This window comes from Meleagris gallopavo, chromosome 21, assembly GCF_000146605.3.
Source record: "Meleagris gallopavo isolate NT-WF06-2002-E0010 breed Aviagen turkey brand Nicholas breeding stock chromosome 21, Turkey_5.1, whole genome shotgun sequence".
NCBI lineage: Eukaryota > Metazoa > Chordata > Aves > Galliformes > Phasianidae > Meleagris > Meleagris gallopavo.
Window position 1 is genome coordinate 9231970 of NC_015031.2, and position 18330 is coordinate 9250299.

General features: G+C 49.1%; 1 protein-coding gene across 1 annotated transcript in view; it reads left to right on the plus strand.

The window, feature by feature from the left end:
- Positions 1-18296, plus strand: part of CPD (carboxypeptidase D) — a gene marked incomplete at its 5' end in the record, with an annotated part of 20093 nt that extends 1797 nt beyond the window's left edge. Inside the window, 19 exons of the mRNA XM_031556496.1 lie at positions 507-909; positions 6748-6890; positions 7502-7671; positions 8263-8630; positions 9036-9227; positions 9884-10051; positions 11164-11273; positions 11431-11533; positions 11980-12122; positions 12673-12842; positions 13387-13698; positions 14895-15090; positions 15379-15514; positions 16296-16442; positions 16851-16946; positions 17040-17104; positions 17241-17372; positions 17640-17825; positions 18138-18296. Of these exons, the coding sequence (XP_031412356.1) occupies positions 507-909; positions 6748-6890; positions 7502-7671; positions 8263-8630; positions 9036-9227; positions 9884-10051; positions 11164-11273; positions 11431-11533; positions 11980-12122; positions 12673-12842; positions 13387-13698; positions 14895-15090; positions 15379-15514; positions 16296-16442; positions 16851-16946; positions 17040-17104; positions 17241-17372; positions 17640-17825; positions 18138-18296 (3399 nt within the window). The remainder of the gene's footprint in view (positions 1-506; positions 910-6747; positions 6891-7501; positions 7672-8262; positions 8631-9035; positions 9228-9883; positions 10052-11163; positions 11274-11430; positions 11534-11979; positions 12123-12672; positions 12843-13386; positions 13699-14894; positions 15091-15378; positions 15515-16295; positions 16443-16850; positions 16947-17039; positions 17105-17240; positions 17373-17639; positions 17826-18137) is intronic.
- Between the last annotated feature and the right edge of the window lie 34 nt (positions 18297-18330).

Consider the following 18330-nt stretch of genomic DNA (forward strand, 5'->3'; position numbering starts at 1 on the left):
GCGCTGCCCGCCTCTGCGGCGCGGGCCGCTCTCCGCTCTCTCCCGTTCAGCTTTGGGGAGCGAGGTTTAGTTCGAGGGCTCTCCTTGTTAACGCTCTGTGTGGCTGCCTGTCGGGAGCCGTGCTTGGGGAGGCCCTGCAGGCTGCGCCGTAACTGGTGTGTCCTGCTCAGACGGCTCGGTTATCCAGGAGCACTCCTGGTTTGGTGCAGTTCAAATTGAGCTGCAAGAGAAACCTTTGCGTGTTCTTTATATCATTTTGGAAATGACTTTTTGTTTCCGTTTATTAACTTAATGGTTTTGCAAAGGTGAGGTGAGATCTTCATTTAGACCAGGCTGGAATAGAAAGAATGCCATCCTTTGTGCACCAGCTGGGGCTGCTGCGCTCGCTGCACCAACGTAGTGCTGGTACAGGAGGCAACGGGTAAACAGAACTGCTTGACTTAAATAATAAAGCAAACAAAAAGAAATAGATAGTGGGTATAACCCAATTCACGTGTGCTGTCTGAAGCAAGGATGGAGGTATTGGTCATGTTATCTCTGCTCGGAAACAACAACGTGCTGAACTTCAATTCTCTTTCTGGTGGAGGTGGCTGTTGTTGGCTTCTTATTCACAGCGTTCTGACGTGACTCTTAATTCTTTCCTTCTCCTTCCCAACTCCAGGTTTCTGCTCTCTGGCAACCTGCACGGTGGCTCAGTGGTTGCAAGCTATCCCTATGATGACTCGCCCACACATAAGCCTACAGGAGTCTACAGTAAATCAGCTGATGATGAAGTGTTCAAATATTTGGCAAAAGCTTATGCATCACATCACCCCATAATGAGGACTGGCAAGCCAAATTGCCCTGGTGAGGAAGGAGAGACCTTCCCAGAGGGCATCACCAATGGTGCCCAGTGGTATGATGTGGAAGGTAAGCTGTGCTGCTGAGCCACTCTCGCTGCTACTTTGGGTCACATGATGGTGCATGGAAATGATTTCTTGGTCCTGCTAAGAAGTAGTAGTGATGACCACCAAGGGAAGGATGGTAGGTGAGGCGATGTTTTTAGCTTGGGATGTGTTCTAGCAGCTTGAAATGGTTTCATGGTTACACTGGCTAGTGCTTGGTGAATCTCAGCTTGGGAGGGTCTTGTAAGGAACAGCTCACAGCACACTGGAGGGCTTTTCTGCCCTCATTAAGTTGCCAGAGGGTCATCCTGCACACAGGTGGCTTCATCTGCCAAAGGGACTATTGTAAGATCTTGAGACAGTTACCAAGTTTTAATGATGGTACAGGAAGGTGAACTTGTGTTAATGTACTGAAGACACAAGCAGCATTGATCTGAAACCAGTGCCAGTATTCTGCGAGGGTTTTTAAACCTCTAAACCTACAAGTTTAGAGGTTTGTAGGTAAATGGTTATAAGGTGGCCAGGTATAAAGGTGTAGAATGATGTAAGTGCACAGTGTGAGTTCAGCTAGCTGCTCTCCCTGAGGTGGGGTGGTTTGGCCACGCAGTGGGCTGTGCTGTGTGCATCACTTCTGCTGCTGCTGAGACTTAAATGTCTGTTTGTGATGAGGTGCTCTTGTGGAAAGGAGCCTGTGAGTAGCGGGAAGAGAAATCTTGACTGTGCCCTTAGAAAGAATTACACCATTTCCACACCCCGTCTGCGGAAGTTGTACAACCACAGGCTTACCAGACAGCACGGTGACTTCTGTGGTGAGGACAAAGCACCAATCTGGCAGAACTGGTCTGAAGAAGTTACACTGCTTTGCTGTGTTTGGACTGCTCTGCTTTCCCTCGCACTAGGGCTGATGCAGAAGGCAGGGGTGCAATGAAATCAGGCATAGTGGACCCCAAATAGCTTACAGCTTAACAAATTCTGAACATACAGTGTCTTTCCAAAACACGGATTTCAGAGCTGAATCATGTGCTAACCTGATGTCCACGTTTCTGGGGAAGAGAGGAGGGTGATCCATTATTAGACCTGATTACATCACCGCCGTGCTGGAGAAGGAAGTCCTTATTTCAGCGGTTGGATGGATCATTCCTGAAGATTTCACTGTTCTGATAAGCTGCGGTGTTCAAACAAGATGCGGCTCTGCCATGTTTGCTAACAGCCGTCTCCTCTCCTCCACCCTGCCGAGCACAGCACTGGTGTTTACTGGCCTCAAGGTTCACTCTGGAAAGCAGAAGGTTCAGCACAAGGAAGGTTTGTGTAATCTCGTACATCTGCTCGTGACGGAACAGGATATCCTGGATGATCTGTGCTGCCTTGTTCTGGTGGTGGTTGTTATCAGCAACCGTTGAGATCAGTAGGTTTCTTTGCTGCAGCTCCAGGGCTTTTGGCTTCTTCCTGAACTGGGCTGGGTGTGCTATGGAGGGAGGCTGCTTTGAACTTTCAGTTTCCCTGCTCCTGGAGCAAGAAATGCTTCTCACCACAGTGTTAACTTCATCCTCCTGCTGGGACAGTGAATGCCCCACCAGTGCCAGCCAGCCTGTAGGAGGCTTGCTAGCAGCTGTTGCACAGGTGTGAACCTTTTGGGCTGCCTTTGTGTTGGACGCTATTGAAGCTGGGGTTTGCATGCTTTCTTCATGTAGGAAATGGCAAGGTGTGAGCTAGACCGCAGCATTGTGGTTTATAACTTAATAGCCTCCAACTTTCAGCCTCTGCGGAAACAAACCCTTGAGCTGTGACAAGCCACAACCTCGGGCTCTGTGCTGATGGCTGCAGGCAGTGATTGTAGGCAGTGTGCTAACAACACCGGCTCAGAATGAAGTGCTGCGAGGCTGGCACCTGTGCCATCTCAGCCAAGCTGATCAGGAGGGCAGTGGCAGCCCTTGGAGCACATCGCACACCGATGTGTAACTCACCATTGAGGGAAGAGTGCAGATGAGCTAACAGATAACACGGGGGGCAGCCTGCACAGTTTGAAGTTGTGTCAAGTTTCAGTATTGCTTTGTGGTTTTGGGTGTTAATGCTGATTTTCAGTATTTCAGGTGGATGGAGTCAGTGGTATGCTGCTATACTCAGACCAAGAGGCTTTTCTCAGTAACTGCAGAACTGGAATGCATGGGGGAAGGAGGATGGGAGCTCCCTGGCTGGGCTGAGCTCTGTGAGAAGCATATGACATGCCTGAGGTGCAGAGCAAGTGCTCGTGGCCTGCATAGCAGGTTGTGCTGGGAAAGGCTGCAGCCTCCAAGTGAACTCAAGCCAGGAAAAACAAAGAATTGAGAACAAAATGTTTCAACAGGTGGAAATTTTCCTGCCACGTTTTATTGTGTGAAATCAAACATGCTGGAAAGGCGATTGCTGTGGGATTCTTTGTCCTGGAGCTACCAGTTGGGCTTACGCTGGTGCCAGACCCCATTAACTTTGTTTTCAGTATCCTCTTATGTGTATCAAGCTAAGGTGGCAAGTGCAAACCATCCGAGTAATTCTTAAGGTCAAGCGTGAGCAGAGTATGGCTCCTTGCCATGCAGCTCAATGTGGCTGCTGCGTTCCAGCTGCTATAGATAAGCGTGTCTGGCACTGCTTGGGCTATCTCTGCTGTACATGTGCTTAGTCTTCCTTCCCTTGTAACCTCTAGGGCTTTTAACTACTGAATGACCAGTTCAGATCAAGAAAATGATTGGAAATTTGGGCTGTTTCATGATGCGGCTTAGTGCAGTCTGAGTCGAGAAGGGCAGCTGTCCTGGAGAGTCCATGAACATAAGGAACTTTTGTCTGTAGGGTGGATGTGTTTGCCTTTAGGTGGGAAAGGCCCTGACTCAGAAATGGAATTAATTGTGACATTGATTGGGGTGTTTTATGGGCTGCCTCGAGCGGCTTTTTCTTTATTTGTAGCTTCTGTGTAAAAGATGCTTTCCTCACTGCTTTCAATCTGTGCTGTGAAGGTGCTGGAGGTGCCTACAGGTGTTGGGGCAGGGAGGGGTTTGGTGGGGGTTAGGTGTGTGTTTGCCAACTTCTGAGCAGCTTGTGGTGACATTGAACTCGGAGCAGTTGAAAGGAGCCCCTGAGAGCAGCAGCTGCTTGTCAGATCCATGCTGTGACCTCTGCTTCCTGGGCATGTCCAAAGGCAACTGCACAGTTGGAAGGTTTCACCCATGGCTTCCTGGCTTATACAGTTAGCTGTCGTGTTTACATACGATTCTTTAATGTAATTTTTTTTTTTTTTTTCCTTGAGAAAACTGTTGGCCTGTTTGTTAGAGGTGTGATATTAGAGGCTGTGATGCCTTTTTTCACACCTAATGTGAGCAGTGCAGTGCATGTGAAGGTGCTGCTCTGCTCCTCAGGGCCTGGAAGGCTGCAGGGTGCACTGCTCTGGGCTGGATTGTGAGCTGCTGGAGCTGCAGGCTGGAACCTCACCTCCTCTGTGTTTTAATGACTGCAGACTAATGGACCAAAACATTCCTCTGCCTTTTTGGGGCTGCTGCTGGTCTCACGCTGTGAGGCAATCAGCCCTGTCCACAGAGGAAGCAACTTGTGCAGTGTATTTAATCACGTCTCTTGCCTTGTGCCATCTGCTCTCCCTGCAGAGCAGACAGGAACCTTTCTCTGCTGTGACTGAGCTGCAGGTCTCCATCTCCTAATGTCTGCTCTGCTGAGAGCTGGAATTAGAGAGCTTTCTTCATCACGCAGTTTGAAAATTGAGTCTTTCCAAGCTGGCCTAAAAGGCTTCTCTGGTATCTGGTGCATTTATGGCATTGGAAGCTCCGGGCATGACTCGAGTGCTGCATTCTGCCGCCTGCCTGCCTGCTGTGGAGCTTGGCAGGGAGCAGCAGCATGCTGTTGGGCTCCTGTGCTGCGAGAGGTCTGAGCCTGCTGCCTGAAGGGCAGCCCCGATGCTCAGGGGATGGGACAGAGTGGGGGGAGGTTCTGCTGCGTTGGAAAGCAAGGGCTCAGCTCCAGCCATTCTGGTACAGGTCTGTACACCTGCACATCTCCTGCCTACTCCTGAGGGGCCGTGCAGATGGTATATGGAAAAATATGCGATGCCACATGCTGTAAAAATAGCTGTCCTGCTCTGCAATGGGTCTGTGAGAAAGCCAAATATGTTCAGCACATACAATCCAAATTTTCAAGCGTGCAGTGGACTATTTCTTGAAGAGATTCTCACCAAAATTGATGTACCACGCTCCAATTTAGTCCGTTACTGCTCTATTATGGGTGAGCATCTGTCCTAAATTTGCTTGAATGGCAGATGAAGCACTAAATATGCTTCATAATGGCTCTGGTTTACGTATGGATGTTTTCAAATGCATTAGTATCCCGCTATGAACAGATGGTTCCAGGCTGGCAAATTGTTCTGCTCTGCACAGAGTTTACATCCTGCTGTGGGCTGCTTTTCTGAGCCTGGTAACAGGAGCTGTGTAAAACCAGAGTTACAGGCCTGGCACCTCCAACCTCCTGAGCTGAGCTTTACAGGTCGGTTGTTTTTTTTTGTTTGGTTGGTTTTTTTTTAGGCCCTCAAACACTTTTTTGGGCCAGAAAAACCTCTTTCCTGTTTTAATCTCAGTCTGTGTATGAGCTGCAGTGCTCTCTGTCTAGTGGGAAGTGCCATTTGATTTGCTACGAAGGCTGCCTGTTCCCTTGGTAGCAGGCTCCTAGGAGAACCAGAAGGAACTGGGACATCTCTGATCCAGCCCCATCCCTCCTGTCTTCCCGAGGTCTGTGCTGTCAGTACGTCTGTTTCACCAGGCTGCCATGGGGTTCTTGGATTCAGGACAGCAGTCCCTGGTTTGGACAGTGAGTGCTCACAGCTGCCATGCTCACTGGAAGACTGCTGTGCTTGGGGGAGCAGTGCTGATGCCTTGTCACAGCCTCTGCCAATGCCAGGCTGTGTCTTTGCACTGTGGCTACCATCCTTTCCAGTTAGTTAGTCATCCAGCACGTATTTCTTAGACTTACCTGCTGGGATCCTGCTGTTTGACAGGCTTGTGGTGTTTGGGGTCATGCTGCTTACTACTGAAAGCTCCCATGAGTGTTCAGAGCGTTGTGTTTACAGCCCTGAGCTCTGGACCATGAGATGGTACCCAGCAGCCTCACGTCTCACTGGCGCATCATTCGTTCCTGTTTGAGAAACAGATTTGCATGTTGAAGGTTCATCTTAACTTCAGCAGATGGGATCGGGCTGCTTGCTAGAACAAGGTGACTTTTTTCACTCGTAGCAGTGCCTGTGGTTTGTCTGAAAGGAAAGAATGAACAGATAAGCTTGATGCTGGGAAACAGCTCTTGCGCGCTCCTGTTTTCTGGTGCTCATGAGCTGGTTGGTTTCACACCAAACTGTTGAACTTCCCCAGGTTGGCACTCTGGTGCATTTTTTTGTGTCAAGCCTGAAGCTTGTTTTGGATGAAACTACTTCTCCTACAGGCAGGCCTTACAGGTCTGAGGCTAGCTTGCAACACGCAGTGAAGGATTGCAGCAGCAGCATTCCAGCTCTGTGTGCCTGCCATGCTGGGCTCTGGAGCATCTGGCAGAGAGCTTCCCAGTGATATGAACCCAGAGGTGCTGCCAAGTGCTGTGAGTTCAGCTGACAGAGCAGCAAGGCCGAAGGGACTGCCTGCAGCTTAATGCCCTGTGTGCTTGTTACTGGGAGAGGAGAGCTCTGTCTCCCGCAGCACAGGCTTTCACAGTGATCCCATCTGACTTTTCTGCTGAGGTTCATCCTGGTGAGATGCCACAGGGGGCTGAAGGACGGAGAGGAGTGTGCATCCTGTGGAGGGATGTCCGTGTATTGTTCTCGTGACACATCTCTGCCTTGTTTTCTCAGGTGGGATGCAGGATTACAACTACGTGTGGGCCGACTGCTTTGAGATCACGCTGGAGCTGTCCTGCTGCAAATACCCACTGACCTCTGAGCTCCAGCAAGAGTGGGAGAACAATCGTGAATCCCTCCTTTCTTTCATTGAGAAGGTAGCGTGAGCTGGTGTGGGGCGTGGGGACAACACCTGAGAAACTCCTGTGCCCCTGCTGGGCTGGGAGCACTGCATCAGCTGCTCTCGTGGGCTGCATGTGGTAACACAGCTGCTGCAGAGGCTGCGCAGAGGTTGGGGACTACAAAGTTTCTGTGCATCTCTGTGGTTCTGCCACAGTTCCACATCCTCAGTGATAGTGAGCTCCTCCGAGAGGCCTCGTGGGGTACAGTGTTACGCAGGACTGTGAGTTGCAGATCTCACTACCCACTTATGTGCTGAGTAGGGGAGAGTTTAGCTTGAGGAGGGAGCAGCTGTGTTCTGTCCCTCGATATGGCCTGTAACCCTGCTCTGTTCATTATGTTGCGTGCCCACGTTGACAAATGGGAGGATTAGCTAGGGAGGATCAGTTTTGAGAAGCTGCTGCATGCTGAATTTCCTGTCCTTGCTCCCAGGCCAAGCACTGTCTAAATCATGGCCCCTTGTTTGTCTTTGCCTGGCAGCTGTCCTGCTCTGTGCACGTGGGGACAGCAGGGGATGGTGTCGCTGGTGAGGACGCTGTTGACCTGCTGTTACCCATCTTCAGCCAGAGCCTTATGTTGTTTTCCTCAGGTCCACATTGGAGTGAAAGGTTTTGTCAGGGATGCAGTCACCAAGGCTGGCTTGGAGAACGCAACCATTGTTGTTGCTGGCATTGCTCATAACATCACAGCAGGCAAATACGGCGACTACCACCGGCTGCTGGTGCCTGGGACCTACAACGTGACCGCCGTTGTGATGGGGTAATGTCTCCATGGTGCTGCCTACTGCTTGTGTTACTTTACTTGATTTCTTCCCCCTGAGCATGTTGTGTATTTAAGGGGCTTGGCTGGAAACTGCAGCAGGAAAGGTCTCCTGCAATGGATTAGAGCTGCAGCTGTGTTTGTTCACCCGTGCCCTGCTGTGGTGGGGAGCTGCTGGTTGCACAGCACTTCTTCCTCCTTCATTTGCTTGTATCAACCTCCATCTTACTTATGGGCAAAAGGAGAAAGTGCAGTAGGTCATCCCAGTCAGGTTTTGCCTCACATTTGGGGGGTAAATGTGTTGCTTACTGCTGGCTAGTCCTGTGCTGCACCTGTGGCTTCTTCCCTGGAGAGTCCATAAACAGGAACTCATGCCTCTGACACAGCAAAGGGCAGCAGCATGGTTGGATTTGAAGGCAGGAGGATGAGCCCCATCAGCTTGTTTTGCTGGTGGATCTCTCACATAGTTGTTAACATCTGAATGTGCTCAGACTGGGAGGAGGAGGATGGGAAAACGTGCAAAGGTTTTGGCCTCTGTTCTGCAGAGCCACCTTGCTGAAGCCTGCTCTTTTTTTTATTTTCTTCTTACAGTTACACACCACTGACCAGAGAAAACATTGAGGTGAAGGAGGGAGATGCAACAGAAGTGGATTTCTTCTTGCAACCGACTGTGATGGCACCAGCTCCCAACCTCACACAGCTCACAGCAACACTTGCTCCTGCTTCTACCATTGCCTCCACCGTGGTGCAGGCTGAAGCCCCGAGCCCAACCTCTCTCCGTCAGCCCATCCAACCTGTGGACTTCCGCCACCACCACTTCTCAGATATGGAGATCTTCCTGCGGCGCTACGCCAACGAGTACCCCAACATCACCCGGCTGTACTCCGCAGGCAAGTCGGTGGAGCTGCGGGAGCTCTATGTGATGGAGATCTCAGACAACCCTGGTGTCCACGAAGCAGGTAATGTGGGAGAGTCTTTCTAGCCAAACACAGATGCGAGTGGTAGACCTTTAGCTTTGGGAGGCTATGGGCTGAGCGAAAAGGAAATGTAGAGCTTGCATCTGATGAGAGGCTGAGCTCTTCCCCTTTAGAAAGACAAGGTGCAGTGGATGATGCTTGGGTGAGTTAAAGAGCATTCCTAGGGAAATTTACCTGAGTGGGTGGGACTCTGGGGTCAGAAAGACCAAGCACCCTCCTTGCACTAATATTCATCCTCTTGGTGTTGTGAGAGCAGAAGGATACATAGTAGGTAAATGCCCTCTGGCCTGGAGAAAGGTCTGAGTGCAGTGCTCACGGTGGTGAGATGTCTCCAAGCTTTAATGTAGCAGTCATAATTATCTCTTTGGCATGGCTGTGTGTTTGCAGGTGAGCCAGAGTTCAAGTATATTGGTAACATGCACGGGAATGAAGTTGTGGGGCGAGAGCTGCTGCTGAACCTCATCGAGTACCTCTGCAAGAACTTCGGCACCGATCCTGAGGTGACTGACTTGGTCCGGAGCACACGGATCCACATCATGCCATCCATGAACCCAGATGGCTATGAGAAGTCCCAGGAAGGTAATGCTGCCCGTGCTGAAACCCCTGCGGGATTTCTAGCTCTGAGAATGAGACCTGTGGTTTGCCATACCTCTGGGAAGTCTGGAAGCATTCTGTTGGGGCTGAAGTGCTGTCAGCGCAGGGGGGATGGGAAGGGACTGTTGTGTGTAGTGGAATGAGTGGGTGGACCCACCACTGCAGGAAGTGGGTGGCTGACTGATGCCTGAAGTGGTTGGAAAGAGCTCTTATGCTTCGGCAGTGCTGCCCCTGTTTGGGTCCCCTTATGGTTTGTGGCTATCCCAAGGCTTATTTAAAAACAAAAAAAGACATTCCTTTTACACAGCTCATACTTGCTATGCTTTGGTCCATGCTTTTAGTAACATGTGATGTGGGAGCCAGGCAGTCTGCAGAGCACTAGTCCAAGGGTAATATAGGCTTTTATTGTGGTGTTGAAATTGGCAAAAACATTCAGGGAAGTCCTTCAAACTGCGTGGCTTTTGCAGATTGGCCCAACAAAGCTTGTCCAGAACAATTTTCTGGAAGTAGAGCTCTGCTTGTGTTTAACACAGAACTTGTCCAGCTGGTTTGAGAAGGTCTGAGATTCAAGAGGACACGGCCTCCACAGCAAAATGGGAAATTGCATAGGGTTCAAACCTGAATCTGTGTTTATTTTTCAGGAGATAGGGGAGGAACCGTTGGCAGAAACAACAGCAACAACTACGACCTGAACCGGAACTTCCCAGATCAGTTCTTCCAGGTGGCAGACCCTCCACAGCCTGAAACTCTGGCTGTCATGAGCTGGCTGAAGTCTTACCCATTTGTGCTTTCAGCAAACCTGCATGGAGGTACATCAGCTACACCAGGCTCCTTTCTCACCACTGAGGTTTGAGGATGGAGTATGCAGGAATATCTCTGCTGTGTTTATGGCATGGACTGAGGAACAGTGCTGTGAAACAGCAGGAGCAAAAGCAGCCGGGTTCCTGTACTGGGGGTGGTGCCTGTAGAAAAAGGGGAAACCAAATCTACTGTTACTTGGCTGGAGGTTGTGCTTCTGGAAGGTGGATCAGAAGCTGAAAGCCATGTCCCCCAAGCACACTTATAGGCAGTTGAAGAGGCTGCTGGAAGGAGCACAGCCATTTTTCTGAAGGGAGCACATGCACAGGACAGCAGCTGGCATGTTGCCTGTGGAGTGATGGGGCAGTTGGGATGGACTCCCCTGTCAGCAGCTGCTCAGTGGCTGCTGCTGTGAATGTGGCAGTGCCATGGCTGTGAGAGGCTTCATAGTATTTATAAACTGAGGGGAAAACGATGTAATCCTGAGGGTTCCCTGCCTCAAATTGCACGGCAGAACGATGAAATTTGCTGCAATTTAATTATCTTTTGAGAGTGATCTAAATGAAGTCTTTGCATTACAGCTTATTCCCTAGACACTTTGTCTGCTGGCTTGGAGCTGTGGTGACCTGCAGGTGTTGCTCTGTGCTAGCATGTTTAATTCTGTAGTGCAGAAGTACAGTGTGTGGGTGAGAGGGAGCTGGCTGTTCTCCAGCAGCAGCACTGTGTCCCACAGTGCCATTAACACAGCTTGCTTAGGGAAAGTTTCAGCCAGCCAGAGCTGTCATAGTCTGCCTGTCCTTGCAGTAAGCTCCAGGAGTGTTTTAGGAAATTTCCTTTGTGTTTGCTCCTCTGGGAAAGTGATTATTAGCAGGCTGTGCCCATCCCTCCAGAATGTAAGGGCACAGCTTTGACGTGTCGTGGTTGGGGTTTGCCTTCCTTATTGTCTCATCTTTTCCTGTGCTTTTGCTGTCTCTTCTGTTCACTGTGCCTAATGCTACATTTATAGCCAAGACTTGAGAGCTTGGTCCTGACACTCTCAAAGTAAAAGAAAAGCTGCTTCTGTTAGGCCAAGGACTCCATTGAAAAGCATGCAAGTCTGAGTTGAATCTCATTTCCCCTGCAGGTTCTCTGGTGGTTAATTACCCCTATGATGATGATGAACAAGGAATGGCCATATACAGCAAATCCCCAGACGATGCTGTGTTTCAGCAACTGGCACTTTCTTACTCCAAGGTAAAGCTCTGAAATGGGAAATCCCATCTGCCAGAATCGTTTCTGATGCTATCATGAGCTCTCTGAGTGTGTGGTAGGGGAGCCAGTCTGTTAGAACAGAAGAGCCATTGGCTGTAGAGAGCAGACTCAGCTTCACATGTTGCATCTTGTTTTTCAGGAAAATAAAAAGATGTATCAGGGAAGCCCATGTAAGGATATGTACCCCAACGAGTACTTCCCACATGGCATCACAAATGGGGCCCAGTGGTACAATGTTCCAGGTGAAGTCATCCTGAAGTCTCTTGCAGTGTTTCTTTCCAAGTTAACGCGTGTGCAGCTGAAAGAATTTAGTCTGATCAGTCACAGACTTTGCATCTCTCAACCCAGATTCCTGGGACTTAGGTTTCTTTTGTAACCTCTTCAGTAATGTACCCGGGTTAAGTCATTCCGGAGGGGAGGAATTTATGATGTGGTGTTTCTGGTTACCAGCAGTATAATGGACATGAAAGGCATTTACAAGGAGGGTGGTTGTCTGCAGTGTTGACAACCCCCTGAAGATTGAATCTTGCCCCATGTTAAAAGCCTTTTCACTTTGGTATTAATTGTATGTAGTAGTTAAAATTTAATCTTTCTCTAGTATATGATTTTTTAAATCTTTTTTCTTTGAGCTATGTTACTGCTTCCTTCAGGAGGTCATATCAAAAGTTCTTTTACATTCCTGTTGTAGGTGGGATGCAAGACTGGAATTACTTAAACACAAACTGCTTTGAAGTGACCATTGAGTTGGGCTGTGTGAAATACCCAAACGCAGAGGAGCTCCCAAAGTACTGGGAGCAGAACCGCAGGTCCCTCCTGCAGTTCATGAAACAGGTGAGACACTTTGATTCCAAAAGATGGTGAGAGCTGCCTCTTCGGCCTGGATTAGAGGTGCTGGACAAACAGGCTGATCTGCACACTGCAGTGAGTGCTGCTTCCTGCCCAGTCCAGGTCCCTGCTCCGCAGCGATCCTTCCATCTGAACATGCATTGATTTTTCTCTTCTCCCCTCCTTAACATGCCAAAAATCTGTATGGAAATAGCAGCCAGATGATGCGGGTGGGGGCATTTGATTTCCCAGCTCAGTTTTCCCTTGGCTACAGGTCCCTTCTGTGCTGTTTCCATCTGGCTCACGGCTGCTGGCAGCACGGTGCAGCTGGGGCATGCAAACAAAGGTGTGGGGCAGAGCGTACCGTCATGGCATCGTGAGCCAAACAATTGCCCATTCATTGTGCTCGTGTGACCTTCGTCCACGCCAGCTTCACCTGAACCCTTCTGGAACGTGTTGCTCCTCCAGGAGCGCTGGGAGCTCTGCATGTCAGCACTCCCACAGTGCTGTGTGTTGGAGGGCTGGAGCTGAGTGGGGCTCTCCGGATCTGTTCCAGGTTCACCGTGGGGTCTGGGGCTTCGTGCTGGATGCCACGGATGGAAGGGGCATTCTCAATGCCACCATCAGCGTCGCTGAGATCAACCACCCAGTGACCACCTACAAGGATGGAGACTACTGGCGCCTCTTGGTGCAGGGGACATACAAAATCACAGCATCTGCACGAGGGTGAGTGAGCTGTGGCGCACGGGATGGGCGCTGCACAATTACCACAGCGCTCTCCTGGCTTCTTAGTCAAAAGCTGACAAAGCTGTGCTACCCTGATCTCAGGACTGTTCCTTTGGTGACGGTGTAGAGTCCAAATCTTCCCCCGTTTGGAAGTGGTGTGGAGAAGCAGTTGAAAACTGGGTGTTTTTAGGGGAAATTCTCACGCAGGCAGCTGCTCGCAGAAATGACTTCAACGGCTGCCAAAACCTTGTTGTTCTGTGGGTTAAAGCTTGCTGACCTGTCATCCTACCTGCCTGCCACGTAACCCTGCAACACCTGTGCCAGAAGCAGCTCAAAGCTGTGCTGGGTCCTGAGCTGCTCCCTGCCCTGCCGTTCCCATGCCTCTTTTGAAGAGTTTTTTTGCTGTTTGTATTTGTGCCTCTTGCTTCCTTTGGCTGGAGTGCAGCAGCAGTCTTGTGCTGAGTATCTGGGCAGGAGGGGGAATGGCTCAGTGTGCGAGGCCTCAACCCCTGATGTTTTCTTGTCCCTTCTCTTTCCTGGGCAGGTACAATCCTGTCACTAAGATGGTGGCAGTTGACAGCGAAGGTGCGGTGCAAGTCAACTTCACTCTTAAACGGACAGATGCCAAAGTGGAGGAGGGGAACGTGCCAGTCCTGAATACCCCAGACACCAGCGACCCCAACGAGAAGGAGTTTGAGACTCTGATCAAGGATCTCTCTGCTGAGAATGGTGTGGAACGGCTCCTGCTTTCCTCCTCGGGGAAAGTCTCTCCTTATCGGTACCGCCCTTACAAGGACCTCTCCGAGTTCCTCCGAGGCCTCTACCTGAACTACCCACTCATCACAAATCTCTCCAGGTGAAAACTCCAAGCAGCAGTGCTCAGCTCCTCCATGAGCAGCAACCTGTGGCAGAGAAGTAGTGCAATGATGAGCTGTGAATGCGATACAGAGATGGGGGGGAAGTTTGTTCCTGTCCTTCCCTGTGGTGCATGAGCTCAGAGGAGCCCCAGATGTAAGGGCACGGTGGCAGAGCATTGGCTGCAGGGACCCACAGACACATCCACGTCCTTTTTCCTGAGACCTCATTTTACTGACTGAAACCTGGGGCGCAATTAGCTGCCCTGGGTGTCTTGCACTGATATTCCCAGCATTGAGATGCCAGGTTTCTGCAGACACACTCTATTCCCTCTATTTTCCAAATCCTGCCTGACATTTAAGCTGTACAAGTGGACAAATACGGGTTTGGAATCTTAGAATTGTAGAGTATTCTGGGTTGGAAGGGACCCATGAGGATCATAAATCTGATGGCATTTTTTTCAATTATCTGCTTTCAGATTTTAATTTAATATTGTGAGATGTATTTGAGGTAATGTCCTGAGCCAAGGTCTCTGCCCTCCCGCAGGAGCTGCCTTGTAGTCCTCTGCTCTCCCTTGTGACCTGTAGCTATTACCCTCTGTCAACTTCAGAAGGCACAAATCTGGCCTCTTTGTCCCAGGGCCCCGGTTACTTGTTGTCACCAGGCACAGTGTGCTCATGTGCTGTCCGTGCTGGTGCCAAGGCTGCCGTTCTGATCTGTAGCCTCTATTGTCCTTCCAGTTACATCAGCCCTGATTGTGTTCCCTGCTTTGCTTGCATTCGGTTTGCTAACTTAATGGCACGACTGTAGCAACAAGTTCTGCACTGCTGGAAATAGGCCTGCTTTTGTCTTCTGAACTTGGTGCTTTATGAATTAGTTTGATCTCTGGATGTATCCTGCACTGATTAGAGAGGAGAAAAAAGTCCAAAGCAAACAAACCCACTTTGGAAGAAACATGGAGGCATTTAGCCATTCCTTCCACGCTTACCGTGGTGTTGCAGGCTGTATGTAATGCATGGAGCATTGAGTGTTCTGTGCATCTCTACCTGGATGCTTGTGATGCGGCTGTGTGTTCTGTGTCACTTGTCTCAGTAGCCTCCTTGTGGAAGGAGGCAGCATTCCCTTCCACACCAGGGTTTCTCCATAAGGCCAAGCTCTGTTCCTGAGCTGACACTCTGCTTTCTTCTCTCTCGGCAGCCTGGGTCAGAGCGTTGAGTTCCGTCAGATTTGGTCCCTTGAAATCTCCAACAAGCCCAACCAGTCTGAGCCTGAGGAGCCCAAGATCCGCTTTGTTGCTGGGATTCATGGGAATGCTCCTGTTGGTACCGAGCTGCTCCTGACACTGGCAGAATTTCTTTGCATGAACTACAAGAAGAACGCTGCTGTTACAAAGGTGAGGAGCTCTGCTGCAAGGGACCATCTTGGAACCCGCCAGTTGTATCTTCAGAAGACAGCACTCGTCAGGAGAGACTTGTCTTGTTCTGGCCTGTGGGTCCCGTGAATGCAGGGAGGATGTTAGGAGATCTGTGGGGCCGGTGGGAACCTGTGACTCATGAAATCAATGGAAGCAGTTCTGGAGAACTCCTAGGAAAAGATTGAGGCAGAGGAGATGTACAGAAATGTACAGAGAACAAACCCTATTAATTGTACTGATGTGTTGTTTCCTTCCTGCTTTATTCAGCTGATTGACCGAACACGGATTGTGATTGTGCCATCCCTGAACCCAGACGGACGGGAGATAGCACAGGAGAGGGGCTGCACCTCCAAGATAGGCCAGACTAATGCCCATGGCAGAGATCTGGACACAGACTTCACAGGTAAAGCTAACTGATGCAAACTGACGTGTGGTGTCCCATAGAAATGCAGGCTGTAGTAGAAGTCTCCTGTTGGCCTCTCTAGGGTTGGAGGTACTTGTCTGACTGTGGGGTCTTCCTGTAAAGAGGGCAGTGCTCCTGCCTCCCAGCTGAGGTAGCACAGCTGCTGGGAAATGTCCAAAACTTGAATTCCCCTTAGAGATTGTAATTTGCAGACCTTTGTGTGGAAAGAGAAGACAAAGCAGAGCTCTTTAGGAACAATCTAGAGATATACAGAATTTTTTCCTGTTAATTGATTTTTTTTCAGTGCTACGTTTCTGAAAAGCATTCTCTATTCTTGCTCCTTGGAAACAGTTTCCTTTTTTCATGCTTTACTGCCTGGTATATCCAGCTCTGTACCAGTGCTGTGCCCACCTTTCCTGGAGAGGAAGTGTTTTCTCTGGCCGCCTTTGGCTGGAATCATCCCAAGTGCTTTCTTAGGTGTCAGTTCAGGGACAATGAAGAAAGCAATCACACATGAAACACCCTCTGCATCACAAAAGTAAATAGATTGGGAAAACACTGATATGTCACGTTTGTTAAGCTTTGCAGATGAATTCCACCCATGAGCAGTGTGGATGAGGTGCTTTACTTAATCTTTCAGAAGCAATTTGCTGAGATCTAGCAAATATATTTTCAGGCAGATAATTTCAGCCATAAAGAAGAAACATTTTTCTGCAATCCTCTCAAATAGCAGAGAAAACTATCATCAATCCCTTTTCCTATTTGTTGTTCTCACTTACAGGCAATTACTCCAGGTATTCAGGAACACAAGAGCCTGAAACCAAAGCCATGGAGAACTTGATATTGAAGCAAGACTTCAGCCTCTCTGTTGCTCTAGATGGTGGATCTCTGCTTGTCACTTATCCCTATGATAAGCCAGTGCAGACAGGTATGACTGACTCCTCCAGGGTCTTCAGTGCAGTTAGACTCTGGCTAGTCACGTGGCTGCACGGTGTAAGAGCTTGTCCTTTTCTTGGTGTTTTTGTGCTGATGGTGTGCTGTAGCTTCCTTTTCGGTTTAACCCCTTGGTTCTGGAGAACTGCTGGCAGTCTGTAAAGCAAAGCTCAGCACCCTGACAGGATTCAGCTTGGAGTCAGAACATTTACTGTTTCTGTTTTCAGAACAATATTTCAGTTTTTCCTCTGTGTGTGATACACCACCCCTCGATGTAAGAAGAAATCTGAAATCCCCCTGAAGCAATGTGTGACTTTTACATAGGATCATGGGATTAGAATAAGAATATCTTCCCCCACTCAATAGGAGCTGCACTCCCAATGTCTCACCTTTCTGTTTGTAGTGGAGAACAAAGAAACACTGAAGCATTTGGCATCTGTATATGCAAACAACCATCCGTCGATGCATTTAGGCCAGCCAGGCTGTCCAAATAAGTCCGGTAGGTTTGGTTCAATCCTTCAAACCCCTGACCACTTGTGCTGGGTTCTGCTAGGAGCAGATCAGTCTGATTGCTGTGTTCTTACTCTCACAGATGAGAATATTCCTGGGGGTGTGATCCGTGGCTCTGAATGGCACAGCCACCTGGGAAGTATGAAGGTACTTCATCTCATCACAACGCTTTCCTTCCTTGCAGATATGTCTTTAAATTTGGGCAAAACCTCAACCATCTTCAGCTGCACTCTGGGAAACCTTTTAAATGCTGCCTCTTGTAACTGTGGTGGTTTTGTTTCAGGATTTCAGCGTTACGTTTGGTCACTGTCCTGAGATCACTGTTTATACCAGCTGCTGTTACTTCCCCAGTGCAGGGCAGCTCCCCGGCCTGTGGGCAGAACACAGGAGGTCTCTCCTTAGCATGCTTGTGGAGGTGAGCAGTGGTCTGGGGGCAGAAATCCTTGCTGGGAGTGAAGGTGTTGGGATGGGTGTGTTATTTTCTACTGGGCTGAGCAGCCCTTGCAGTATTATATAACCTTATTTCTTAAGGGAAAAGGGGAATGCCACGGTGGGGTGATGGTTAAGGTTGCTGAAGAACATGCTGTATTTTAAGGGGAAGCTAGATCCCGTTTTAGTTAAAAAATATGCCTTACACGTGGACTGGAACATAAGGCATTTGAAATGCTTTGTTTTGTTTCAGGTTCACAAGGGAGTCCATGGATTTGTCCAAGACAAGAGTGGCAAGGCAATTTCTAAAGCTGTCATTGTTCTTAATGAAGGTTTGAGGGTTTGTACTAAAGAAGGTGGCTATTTCCATGTGCTTTTGGCTCCTGGTTTGCATAACATCAATGCTATAGCAGACGGGTACCAACAGAAGCATATGCAGGTATGTGAATATCTATTGGAGTTCTCCTCCCTTGCTCTCTTATGAAGGCATCCATCCCTAACTGTTCTTACCTGGGCTGTATCTTGTTGGCTGTGTTTACCTTCTGGCTACAGTAGTTGTCTTCTGCCTTGTGATAATGGAGAAGAATTTCTGAACACAGCAGAGTTCTTCTGGGCAACAGTTTTTCCCTACGCTGCCTTTATCTTTGGTATCTGCCTGGTTCTGCCCTGGGCAGCAGATGTCTTTTTTTCTTTAGACACCTACCAGATGTGTAAACATTGAGACAGACTGAGTTCTCATATCTTTCCATAGGTCTTGGTACGCCACGATGCACCCAGCTCTGTGTTCATTGTATTTGACATGGAAAACAAGATATTTGGTCTGCCACGGGAGCTGGTTGTAACAGTTGCAGGTAAAGTGATAGCTTCATTCAAAGCTTTGAGCCTCGTTTTCCAGGCTGGTTCATTCTGACAGTAACCTTTTTTTTTTTATATATATATATATA